A 13,114-nucleotide genomic window follows, 5' to 3' on the forward strand; every position below is an offset into this window, starting at 1 on the left:
GACCCGCGAAACTAAGGATCGACAGAGATGAAACCTGAGATTATCGTCCAGTTAAGCCAATAACTTGAATAATAGGACTGCTATTATTTAATCAGACGACGATGACTATGTTTAGATAGCATTGTTGAACACAACAAGCAGTTGTATACATTGTTCCGATTGGTTGATTTTTCGTCGATGGTTGTGGTAATCGTTCGGCTGTAACATCCTTTAGGTGTCTAACTGCCATGCCACTAGAAGAAAGCATGAATACTGGGATACTACCAGGTTAATCGAATCTAGGCAGGAGAAGTCGAGAGGCAGAGGTCGGATTCGAAACATGGACCTTCCGGTCAGTAAATTCGCGCTCTAACCACTGAGTCATCTCACCCCAAGGGTTGTGGGCTATGGAGTGTCCTTCGATTAAGGATCTGGGTCGACGAAGATCAAATCTCGTATGCGGAATTCTCGTCAAAGGGGATCCCTTTAAAGAGGAATCTCATTTGAAAGCAGAAAGTCAAGATGAGTACTTGAACAGTACAAGAGAGAAGTTGGATTTATTTGATGCCTAGTCATTTGCGAACTAGAATCAAAGGAGAAATCATAATTTCTTTTAAAACTCCGACATCACAGGCACGGAGAAAGAATTAGCATGCAGTCACGGTACATAAGAGTTCTGTGTCAAGAAGTTTCAACAGGAGTTGAGCTCGTGGAACTCGGGCGCCGTCTGCCAGAACGTTCCGACTCGGGGTCGGACAATGTGTAGGCTGGATGATATCCTGAGCGGCCGGACTCACTTACATATCTCAAACGAGGATTCGGGTGTGTGTCTTCCATGCTTCCAAGAGAGGTGTACCTGTTTTGAGGTGAATAAGTGAAACCCCAAATGACGTGGTAAATAAAGTAAAACTGTGAAATGGATTGCGTTATTTTAATATAAGACTAAAAACGAAGGGCCGGAATTCGCACATGGTTCTTGGTCAAATGTCTTTGCGAAAAAGTGATCAAGAAACGTACAGCTATGAGGCCTGCTCAGATTAACCAAGAGATAGTCGATCCAAAAAGACGTCATATTCAGAACTGAACATCTTCGGAAAAACCTAGTCTTAGCATATCCTGAAGTGAGGAGACGAGTAAGACAACGATACAAAATCAGGTGTATTAGGTCTAAAGAGATACCGTTTCAAATGGAACACATGGCCCAGAGAATCCATGCATTATGGGACAGCTTCATGCAAAAATTTATGCTTCCGAAGGGCCCATCGTTTGCCATGCTAGCCAGTTCATGATATTCCCCCGCGAAGAGTGAGTAGTGCATTACGCCTACACATGTACCGGGATATCTCGAATATCGTAGCTACTGAAACATGAGGCAACCTGGTGTAGCACATTTGGGTATTCAGGGGGTTAGAGTGCAATCCTAAAAGGTGAATTATGGGGTGAAATTCAACGAACCTATAGCTTCTAAACTGTTTAAAACCCGGTTGAAGTCATTCTGAAGCTAAAAGGAAAAGACACACCCATTGCTCCATCCATTCGAGAAAATTTGCACTGAATCAACGACAGAAACTCTATGGAAGGACTGAAGAAAGTAAATATGAAAGGCACTACATATTCATGTTAGAATAATAATCTAGTTGTCGTTTTCGGCCCGACAATCCTTGCTGGATTACCTACATTGCTCTCGCAAGAGGAGATACTCCAAAAAGGAGACAGAAGGCTCTCATACAAAGAAAGCCCACATCTGAAAGTCGGAGGTTCATACAATCTCCAGCACTATTGTCGCTCTGTCGATCACATTCCTCGATTTTTTCGCAACCAGAAGAGTGTCATATGCAATCAATTAGTACTAAAAGTTTGCAGAATACTGAACAACTTTTCTTCTTAACAGGAAGCATCAACAATTGGCATTTCAGTAGCCTCGAGATCTGTACCACAAACCGTCGAGGGATACGTGGAGAATCCTACCACTCATCTGCAGATGGGTGGCTGATCAGCAGTTTGTTAAAATTTGTGAACTTCACGTAAACTTTGGCCAATGACAATAGTCTTCCCGTGTGTATGGTCTGGATTCGAGCTAATAGCGCTTTCCACTTCCCACAGGGGGCCAGAAAACTGTTCACTTGTTCGTTGTTCATGCAGAAACAATGCACCAGTGGACAGCACTTCGACCAAACTAAGGTTTGTGAGCACAGCGAGTACTAGGGTTCGAATCGGAAGGGCAACGAAGTATTTATGGTTGAATATCCAAACGTTCGATCCGTTGAGCAAACATGCCATAATGGCTGCTTGCCTAAGGTTCGTTCTCTTATGATACACCAACTGTTTTGTGGTCTGGTTAGCTTACGCTACTTAAAAATATAAATTCGCTTTGACCAATCTTGTCAGATATTGAAATGATTTCCACAAAACTGATTAAGGGCAGTCTAAACAATGGGCTAGAGCAATTTGTTGCGATCAGCCAGAAGTAAAGACGTTTTCAGGGAAGGTTTGCGCCCTCTCTCCTGTGAAATCGATCGGCACAGTGAGCGCCAATCAATACTGAAAACTGACAAGAAGTACTGCCCCTCTACTCATGGAAGTGTGCATCACCAAGCGGTTTTCAACCCTGCCTATGCAAAACAGCCATCAGAACGTAACTTACCCAACATCATAGAGACTACAGTATGGCAATGAGAGACGTCTTATGAACCGCCACACCTCTTCGTATGTCCAGTCCAAGATCGGATTAATCCTCATTAGTTGCGGCCAGCCCGGATCAGTCATGACCATCGGACGGAGATGAGCTGGACCGTATATAAAGAAGATAATGAAATTCCGATGAGTACATTAGCCATTTTGACAGGGCACAAACTATTCAGCGCTACCGAAGTATCTTTTATTACGTGGATAACAATTTAAGATGACGACGAAAGTAGGACCCATTTAGACAAAAGCTCTTCGCCAATCTCTGAATTCGGTTGTTTGCATTTAATCCAGAGTCTGTGATGTTAATCCGAACACCTATCCAGTTATCCTCCCTAACCGTCTGCATGGTTGGAGTCGACTAAGTACTTTTAGGCCAAAATAACAAACATACCCGATCTTGGATCCGACAGCCTCGTTCCCATAAATACTCCACGCACATTGGGAAAGTCGCGCAGTAGCCGTTCCAATGACGACTTGATGTCCCCCTCGTAAATGATTAAACTACCGTGCTTTATCTGGTTTTCTCTATCATCCGTCTGCATGCTCTGATCGGTTGGTCGAAGGATAGAGGAGGAAGGAAGGTGATAAAAGTGCACTGTTCGTTGAACGAAATTCTCCAGTTCGGGGAACACGGATCGCGATCGTATGTACAGTAATTTTGGAAAATCCAGCAACGATGCATCTGAATCCTGTCCTGTACTACGGTTCTGTCGTTGAAGATACACGCTATAGATGAGATGGAGCAACACCGTACAATCCTTTCCTCCGTTGAAACCAATAACCAGTTGAGAAGAGCTGGAAGCAAAATAAATGGGTGAAGTAAAATGATCGTTTGGTGCCAGTGAAAAATATCTTAAAACAAAGAGATGGAGAGAAAGGCAGTCTGCAGTTAGCTATCCAAATTTGGATTCGACTAGAATAGAGTGAAAAACTAAGGTTATGTGAGTGAAGCCGGTGTCGTTGTATGAGAGAGAACTGTCGTATTTTTAAGGTTATTGTTGTGAACAGTACTATCACACCGGGAATGCAAGTGTCACATACCTCCAAAGGCAACATAGAGTTAGGACCGTTAGAGAATGAAGACCAAAAAACACCTACAGTGCTTACGTTCAACGAGGAAGCATTTTACTGCCAAATAAATAATCAGTGCACCAGGTCCTCATATAGATAAACGGAATGTCACCAAGCCTCCGTTAACTAACAACACATCTTTCGCAGTTCGAAAAGTGACATTCGGCGGTGGAACTTCAGTTTTACCGCGCTATCGTTGGCCGATGTTCGGATCACGGTGAAATTTCAGATCGTACCCTTTACTGTGAACGTCTATCCCCTGACTCCAAATAGTTCAAACGATTAAAGGTAGTGTCTCTACCACATTAACGTGGACTGCTAATGTTGCAAAACCTATCAAATCTGAAAAAGTTTAGCGAGATCTGTCAGTCCAGTTATGCACACAGTTTAGCACGTAATTTTGTGTACTCTTGTGTTCCCGGACATTTTGTACTGCCCTCTCATCGTTTTCCCTGACTTACCTAAGAAAGACTTTTCTCTACTCAAACGAGGCCTGAAACTCATCCCCGGCTGGTCTTATTTTCACTTGCGGGTTTACGTGTCATCTTTAAAACACGTTCTTCTCAGTCCACAATTTTGCCCAGTGATGTGTCCCACACTCGCCATTCAGACCTCCTATCAGCAGGGCCTTGTTACTGTACCGGCAATGTAGCGTCCCCAATTTGAACTTTGCATGACGCTCGTTCGTAACAATCACAAAAAGGCAGAAACACGGGACAACGCAGTGCTAGTAACGCAGACGTCCTTTAGAGGTTTGGGAAGCTGAAGTTTATTATCTATTTGGTATGTGAGCGTGCTTTTCACAAATCCCGCAACCACCCTGACTGGCTAGTCCATACAGGCGGCCCAGTCGACCGACACAACCAAGGTATGCTACTGGGTCGTCGTTCTAGGTGTCGGACCTATTACTCACATTACCCAAACATGAACATATTCGCCTGTTCAGATGTGAGAGTCCAGCGTACGCTGGTTTAGTGGTGGTAACATGCTCTCCTTGCAGTTCAGACGTGCGAAGTTCAAACAACGGCACGACCAAGGATATACACTGCTGATCCCCTCCAATAAAAAGGAAACTAGGGTCACCGGAATGACTGTGCCAGGACATAAGGACCGCTCAAACCACAACCACCCACCCAGGACAGGAGGACGACTGTTCAAAACGAGATTGATGTGAAACTGAACAATACACCTCCCGCGAAACCTCCCACATGCATCAACAAAAGTTGTCCAGCCGGTTTTCAATCGTCTGTGGCGCTACCTGACTGGGAAGTCCTGGTGAGTGGGCCAATCGATCGTCACAACCAGGATAGTTACTAGGTCGTCGTATCGATGATTTGTCAGGCATACTAATCACATCGCTCAAGCGCGAACACATTCAGACCCATTCAGACGTGCGCTGGTGGAATAGTGGTAACACGTTAGCCTCGCGTATTAGTTGTCCGGAGTTCAAACCCCGCCACGGCCATTGGTTATGCACTGGTGATGAGCCCTAATGAGAGCGAAACTCGAGTCCAGTACTTCCCCCCCACCTTTGGTGTGGATTCACATGAGTGATTGCGCCAGCACAGGAGGACGAATGTTGAAAACGAGTGATGTGAAACTGGACGAAAAAAATAGATAATAGTTATAGGTGGTTGCGGGATTTGTAGATTGCACGCTCACATACCAAATAGACAATGAACGTCAGCTTTCCGAACCTCTAAAGGACGTTAGTAACAGAACAGCAAATAACAGAGTTGGAAATTTCCGGAACAACGGACACGCATCTCAACAAGGTAGAAGCGGCCAACAATCAAACACAAAATAATGCATGTGGTCATTTGGTCCTTAAGACCGAGACGCGCACGGTGAGAGAAAAAGAACACAAGTCAGAGAGGGTTGTCACGCTATCAAGTTTAGCAGATGGTGTGATGTGAATACAGGAATATACTGGCCACAGATATTAGAGATAACGGATGGTCAAGTAGGAATACCTCATAGGTCAGGCACCATAACTAAAATATACACGCGAAAGACCACGGTTAAACGGGCTGGGGAAAGTCAGCAAGAGATGAATTGCCAGAGCGCCTGAGGAAACTTCAATCGGTACAAAGTGACTGAGACCGTTGAGACTCAGCCTCAAGGAAATTTTACATTTAGCTGTTTTTTTCCTGTTTTCTGCTTTGCAGTATTTTTTTTAGAATTGTTAACCACCTCTGTGCTAAGAGTCCCCTGCAACTCACGGAGGATTTGGCGAAGTATGTCTATCGATACACGTGAAAGACAAGCGATCTTACGGCCATCTTACCCTAAAGGATGTTCATACAAGTATATCCTGTAAAATTATGGTGGCTTTTGGATATCTCTGGATGAGCATTGTGCTCAACGGGCTTGTTTGTCACAAATGGGATACAGAAAAGCAGTAAATTCACAAAGCGAGCATTGCAGTCGGCAGGACACAAGAGAACGATAAAATGATGGGATGTATTAAAGAGTTGATAAAACCGATGGTTATTTTGGAATCTACAGTTTTGCTCACGCGTGAAAGTCTGGACATAAAACCATGTGACTGCTTGCATGGAAAGTAGATCTTCATCAAGTCAATGAATGAACTAAGTCAGCAGGGGCAAGGAGCACCTTAGGGGACAAAACCTGATACACTGCAGCGAATACGACATACACTGTGTCAAAGCAAGAGCGATTAACTGTGCAGTTGCATTGCACTTTGACTCCAGGTTCAGTCGCTATGGTCTCAAGTGCAGTGGGTAAAACTTCAAGTGCATCCAGGTCTGCGCTGGAACCCCCTCCTGTTCCAATGACCTACAGTTACGGTACGTCAATGATGCAGGCGTTGTATTATGTTTTCAGGTAACGAGACAGACCAGGTCGAAGGCAAGACGGCCAGAGGGTAATTGAAATTACATTGGTTTCAATTTAGACCGAATACCGAACAGTTCGGGTGCATTTACTCATTGCAAACTTCTATGGCATCAGTTATTATGCGTTGCTATACAACAACGTGGTCACGCTGTTCCCTCGAGTGCTGATGAAATACTCAAAACCAAATCGCCCAACTCGGGGATTAAGTCAATTCAAACAAATTTAATTATGTTCACACCAGATTGGGTGAAAATGAAGCCGAAGTGATCTACATTGTGAGCCGATGGTCCCAAAGGAGAGCTGTGCATTCCGGCTGCTTCATGGACATGGTGGACTGGGCGGATAAAAACAGTTTTCGGACATACAGAACAAAAAAGTCGGAGGGTCGGTGGCTGGTGTATTTACTGCTCTCATCGTAAAACTGTTCAGCGAACTAGACGGACAGGGGGAAATGAACGGACTTCATGCTGCATACTGCAATTCGGACGACGCATCACAGATTTCTATCGCGTCAGGTGTCTGGAACTGTTAAGTGAGAACTATTTTGCGCGAGGAAGATTGGTCTGTGTCCGGTTCAAATAGGGTTTGTCAAGCGATCTACAGGGGAAAAGGTGCATGACCGGAGCAGTTCGTGTAGAGAAGGCCACGCAGCTAGCTGATGTGCGGTAACGCGCCCGGGATAATCCGCCGGAACTACGGTGATTTGAGAACAAGAGTGGCTGTGACAGAAACCGGACATCTGAAGATGGTGCTAAATCGGATATCTCTCAAAGGTCGACTAAAGCGGAACCAACGGCAATGTTACGTTTGCCATGTAGTTGGCCACTTCGCTAGATTTCGGCCAAAAAGGGGTTTTGTCTCTTGCTTTTTAAAGCTAAACAGATCTGATGGAGTCCTGAGATTGTTGATTCAAACAGAAGGGTTAACAAAGTGGCAGTAACTGACAGTGGGACAAAGGTGCCGATCGCAATCAAAATATATGGCTTGCCGTTTAGACCGTGTAACGTAACAGTGTAACTAGTACGGGGAGCGGAGCTGAAAGCGTTGAGCACAGCAAACGCAGGAATTGAATCCTGCTTACGTGAGCTGTTTCATTCGATGCCATTACTCCAGAATGTAAACAGGGCAATTCTAGAGATACATTTTCTACGGTGACTGCAGCAGAAGTCAAGCTAACGAACAGCTGTTTAAGCTTACGAAGAAACCAATCGTCAAACCAAGCGACCGAAGCCATACAATTGAACTGGTTACAATCCTTTGTTCTCCAAGAAACCGTCCAATTGTAGCGCCCTTTCGGTGCCTAACTGCCATGCGACCCAAAGGTTGCACGAGGGCTGGGATACTGCCAGGTTGCCCAAGCCTAGACAGGGGAAGTCGAGAGGCAGAGGTCGGATTCGAACCAAATAGCCAAAATACTACGGTTTTGTGACAAAATGCAGCAAATCAATCCTGCTTACTTAATATCTGTTTTTTTTTTCGCCAATCGCCAGGAGAATACCGAAAAAGCCTACTTCCTGAGGTAAAGAAGCAGTTACAAGAAAAGAAAGCAAAGGTATCATACAGAAAACGCAAACCCTTTATGTGTCACCAGTCCTAATCCGTCACCCTATGTGTCAATCTCGATTTGGAAGGCTGACGCTAGGCGCAGGTTTTCATCGACCAGTGCATGTAACTGAAAATATATTTGCCCATCTACTTGGGGCTCGAGTTAACTCGCTAACAAAGCTGAGTCCTGCATAGTGGCAGCTGCCGGTGGCCTAGTGTGTTAGGTACAAAACAACATTCGCCCACTGGAGGCAGTACACATACCTTCAAACACCTTTGGGTCCCTGTAGTATTCAGGTAACGTTTCAACGTCTGTTTTCGATAAAGTTCTTGACCATCGAATTTGTAATAATGTATGGGGATGGCAAAGTAGTGTCATCAGAGTCAGATGGCAAGCACGTGACGAGATTCAGAAGAGTACTGTAGCGAGCTGGTGAAGTACGTTCCATGTCCAACATTACGAAATACCAGACTTATGGAAATAAGGCTCCATGCCGGAGCCACCTAGTTTGAAAAGGTAAGAATCAACCGTTGCCAGAGAAAACAGAACCTATTAGAAGGCCTCCGTCAAAAAAGACAGTTGAGACTGTTCCTGGAACTTTTAGGCGGCGGGGAGAGGCATATTGCAGAGTTTGTATAATAAACCTCTTCTAATCCTACGAAAAGTATGAAAAGAAACTTTGAGTCACCGATGGAACACACGCCAAATATGCAGGAATCTATCGGTTATTTCTCGGGTGTTCTCTTCTCTTCTCTTCAAGTTTTAATCAGTGCACGCTGAAATGTACCTGCAAAACGTCCAGCCCATCCGTCTGAATACAGAGGATATTCTGGGATGTTTATTTCGTGTAATTTGCAAAAATCTGGGAATCCTTGAGAAACGGACTGGGAACGGTGATCAGAAAAGTACTTTGGATTCATCAAGTTAAGTGAAACAAAATGGTGAAGAAATTTCGGATCGGAGAGTAAGCGTCGACAATTACAGAAGAATGGAACAATTCAAGACTTGTGGGTAGGACTTGCGCTCAAATTTATTGTCATCGCATATTCGTCACAGGACCGAAAAACACTTACAATATCTTGGTCTGTGAGTGGCCAGTAAGTACAAATGCGAGCTATCGCTTTCATACAGCTGATTCCTGAATCATCTTCGTGAGATTGTCCTTCTGCAGTTTTACGGACCATAACCGGTAAGCATGCTCCCTTCGGGTACTGTTCACAATCAGGTTGGTGTAAGACAACCAGTACTATATCAACCTAGGATACGATATCACGATGATTTTTTGCTGTTTCCTCTAGCACTACGCCCAACACCATTAGGAGTTGGTGTCTCGGATACTGCTGAATACAGCAATGTCGTCATTTGGTATCCTGAAGTTGTGGTCAGTCTTGGGTCTGCACAATACGTTAGCATGGCTAAAAGAGGATGTTTTTTTGTGATCTAAATCAAAATCGTATACCTAGTACTACTATATGGCAAGAGCATACTCTTCAAGTCTGTGTTCATGTCTGAGTGAAACCCATCACAGCCCATCAATGTCTTAATCCAGTTTGTGAACGCCCGCTTCTCTAGCGACCACGAGGTTCTGCATTCATCACAAAACAATCCACACAAAATAGGCTTACTCAAACTGTTCGAGAGCCGACTGGATGGTTTCAATGGCCTTGGAAACGCGTAGACCAAGAACACTATTCGGTTCATTAGCAAGTGCGCAAACGGCTGAGTCTGCTATCGCCACGGGATTCGGCTCGTAGGACACAATATCTGATGGGATTCAAAAAACAGGCAAAATCGATAATCGTGTTATCAGCGTGCTATAAAAAAATTCAACTGAACATAAATCTTCATGATATGAACGCTACCGCGTGCGATGGAGTAGTCTTTCGATATAATGCAATATTCTGATTGGTTATTTATTCGTGCCCTGAATATTTAGATAATGAAATATTTATCCCCGAGCTCCCATGTATGCTCAAGTCACCCTCACCAAGGGCGTTGCATCCTATATGGGCCCTGGGCGTTACAATTCAATGTTGTTAAGCGCATTACGTGACTATCAGGCGACGCGTCAACTGTGTCGATTAGTTGTTGTCCTTTCGATTTAGTTTCGGATGACCGTAGATCAACGGGTTTTATCAACCCTGTCTGTTTGAACAAGATTGTGTGTCGTTTAGACTACGATTACCTGCGTCTACCACTCCAATCACCGTTTGCTAGATCAATATATAGTCAGCTCTCAGCCGAACTTCTCTTTGTCTCACACACCCCGAGTTACAACAAGTACGGAGAAGGTTTTCTGATTTTCCAAAGTATGCATATAAATGTGCTATCTTCGGGTCGATTTAACGACCGAATCGATATCCGAAGAACGATCGACTGGGGATAGATATACGGAATAAGGGTATTCTGATAACAGGGATTCGAAAGACAATCTACAATATCTTTTTCATGCTGACGAGATAAAATATGGTTTCTAAGGGTGCTGTGATAGTTGATTTTAAGCGCCTGGCTGGCAATCGTTGAAAGTTCGAGGTATGGTTTATTACAATAACCACCAATGAATCCACGAAGGCAAGGCTGTTTTGTGCTGGCCATAATGAACTAGCTTTTCAATAGAAAGAACAAATGAAAGCAATCGCTCTCCTTTAGAGAGAAAACTGAAGTGAAGACATCTCCCGGAAGAAACTACTCATGGTCTGCTGGTTTACTTAGTCCCCAAAGGATGAGTCGCATTAACTAGTGTTTTTATTTATTGCGGCTGTATACTGCTAGGAACCGAACAGCACTCCTGTTTGAGTTACGCTTGGGAATGACGTAAATTTCTTGGCACAACGGACTTCCGCATTCCTAATTCAGATGTAGATTTCATTAGCTGACCTATGGTTAAACGGAAAGCACATTTTTTTGACTTGGCAAGCTGTAATAGATAAAATAGGTACAACGTGAGCGCGGTATATAAGAACAGTCGCAGAACTTAGCAGGCTATCGTTTACGCGACAAAACACAGACAAGATAGGCGACGGCTGACTATTTCTGTTTTGGCTACTAGATAACCTTCAACTTCAAGGTCCGATCAAAGAATATGAACGGAGTCACCTATTCCGTGGCAAACGGTACAGACGAGTATAGCTGGTCAACAACACATACGAGTTGTACCCATCAGACGAAACTGCTACTGCGGGAAATATGAATCGTTTCACAAATTAGACACCACAGACGACACGGCTGACGATGAAATTCAGACAATTCAGAGATTGAAGTTAACTTGTGCGGAGTGGTAGGAGCGACATTAGCCGACATCAAAAACGAGTTAAGTTTTGTTTTTGTTATAGCGGGATGAAGTAAATAATGCAGAAAACGTAACTGGTTCAAGTCTGTTCTCGTTGGCTTTACAATGTATGAACCACTCTATCTTCTTCAAAATATCGGTATCCAAATGATTAGGTTCACTGCTTGTTCGAGAAGGAGCTTGAGATCGAAATGGGGTTGAGATCACGGCGTGGAAATGCATTTCCCTGGATCGTCCAGCTTCTGCTAGTTGTAACACGCCCAAATCACACTTCAAACGGGAGGTTATTTATGACTGAGATCGTAAACTGTTGATGAGCAAAACACCCTTCGGTCTGGTCTAGCGGGAGTAACCAAGCAATGACCGCTCAGAGTAGTGTGATTCGAATACAAGATACACTTTCTTAATTGGACTGCGAGATTGTCCAAGCTCGTTAAAACAATCACCCGGACTATTGGAAATCTTAATTTGTTCTCAAGAAGCCATTTGTAATCTCGCAACTTTCCTATACTTAGCTAGTCACAGGTGACTACAAGATGACGTCAGGTTTGTACGTATACGTCTGTCTGTAGCAACAGATTTGTGTATTTCACTATGTGGCACTCACAATTAGTGAGCGTTTATAACTGGAAAAGTGCTAATTCTCTGATAGAGTACCTGGGCCGAAGTAGTCCTTTGCTTCTTGAAATGCAACTTCTAACATTTCCTCATCTTGTGAGTCAAGGACCACACGAACCCGATAATAACTGAAACATAAAGAAAAGCGATTTTTCATGCGTACTTCCATTCGGAGGGATGTTCGCTTTACACAGATACGGCAATTAAGCCTACAATATACTAACTATATCGGGAAGATGTATCGCTACACAACCTATATGACGCTAAAGGCTGAAAAAACATCAACACTAATTAGTCATGCCATGACCGTGCGCAACCCAGGAAAACCGCCAGAGCTACCCTATGAAAATATTTCTGATATGCCTAACTGATCTCAGTGGTTAGGACGCGAACTTACTGACTGGGTGGTCTAATACGGCTACGCATCAGCCTACTGCGCAGCGGAACAATCATGTGGAACAGAGCCGTGCGACTATGCCACCACGTCGGAATGACGTCCGATTTCATCATGTGCCGGAGAAAGGTCAAATAAGGACACAGAATGTTCACACCCACTCCATGGCCAAGGCATCCCGTACACAAGCGCACAGACGGCCATCTACGATCAATCGAGACAAAGGAACAACCGCCGGAGGACCGGTGTGGGTGTGTGGGAGACACACTGGTTGGTTCACAGCGGATCGACCGTCAAATACGGTGACAAGTGAATCATATATACACAAGTTTGTAATTGCGTTAATACACAGTTCCTTCAGGTCGTCTTCTTGTCTTCTGACTATAACCCGGTAGCGTCGTGGCAGGTGAAGAGATTACAACAGTGGCGACGGGTCATTTTCATTTCGAAACTCAATCATGGCAGTCAGTTTCGAGCAAATGCAAGCTCTACTGCAACAGCAACAGGCGCAGTTTGAAAAATCGCAAGCACAGTTTGAAAAGTATCAAGCAAAGTTCATCGAGACATTGTCGCAAATTTTTTCAAAGCAGGCAATCGCAATATCAGCAGCACCAGACAATGTCCTTTCACCTGAGACCCTGACGCAGCAGATCAATCAAGACCCAGGCAA

The 13,114-nt window shown here is 44.2% G+C and overlaps 2 protein-coding genes across 2 annotated transcripts in view; one reads left to right on the plus strand and one right to left on the minus strand.

The window, feature by feature from the left end:
• Positions 1-524: 524 nt before the first annotated feature.
• Positions 525-13,114, minus strand: part of T265_15126 (hypothetical protein) — a gene marked incomplete at both ends in the record, with an annotated part of 43,340 nt that continues 30,750 nt past the window's right edge. Inside the window, 5 exons of the mRNA XM_009176704.1 lie at positions 525-835; positions 2,624-2,765; positions 3,059-3,462; positions 9,769-9,907; positions 12,090-12,178. Coding sequence (XP_009174968.1) covers positions 661-835; positions 2,624-2,765; positions 3,059-3,462; positions 9,769-9,907; positions 12,090-12,178 — 949 coding nt within the window. The remainder of the gene's footprint in view (positions 836-2,623; positions 2,766-3,058; positions 3,463-9,768; positions 9,908-12,089; positions 12,179-13,114) is intronic.
• T265_10358 (hypothetical protein) overlaps positions 12,525-13,114 on the plus strand; it is a gene marked incomplete at both ends in the record, with an annotated part of 9,149 nt that continues 8,559 nt past the window's right edge. Inside the window, one exon of the mRNA XM_009176705.1 lies at positions 12,525-12,695. Within this exon, the coding sequence (XP_009174969.1) occupies positions 12,525-12,695 (171 nt within the window). The remainder of the gene's footprint in view (positions 12,696-13,114) is intronic.

The sequence above is a fragment of the Opisthorchis viverrini genome (genome assembly GCF_000715545.1).
Source record: "Opisthorchis viverrini unplaced genomic scaffold opera_v5_355, whole genome shotgun sequence".
Taxonomy (NCBI): Eukaryota; Metazoa; Platyhelminthes; class Trematoda; order Opisthorchiida; family Opisthorchiidae; genus Opisthorchis; species Opisthorchis viverrini.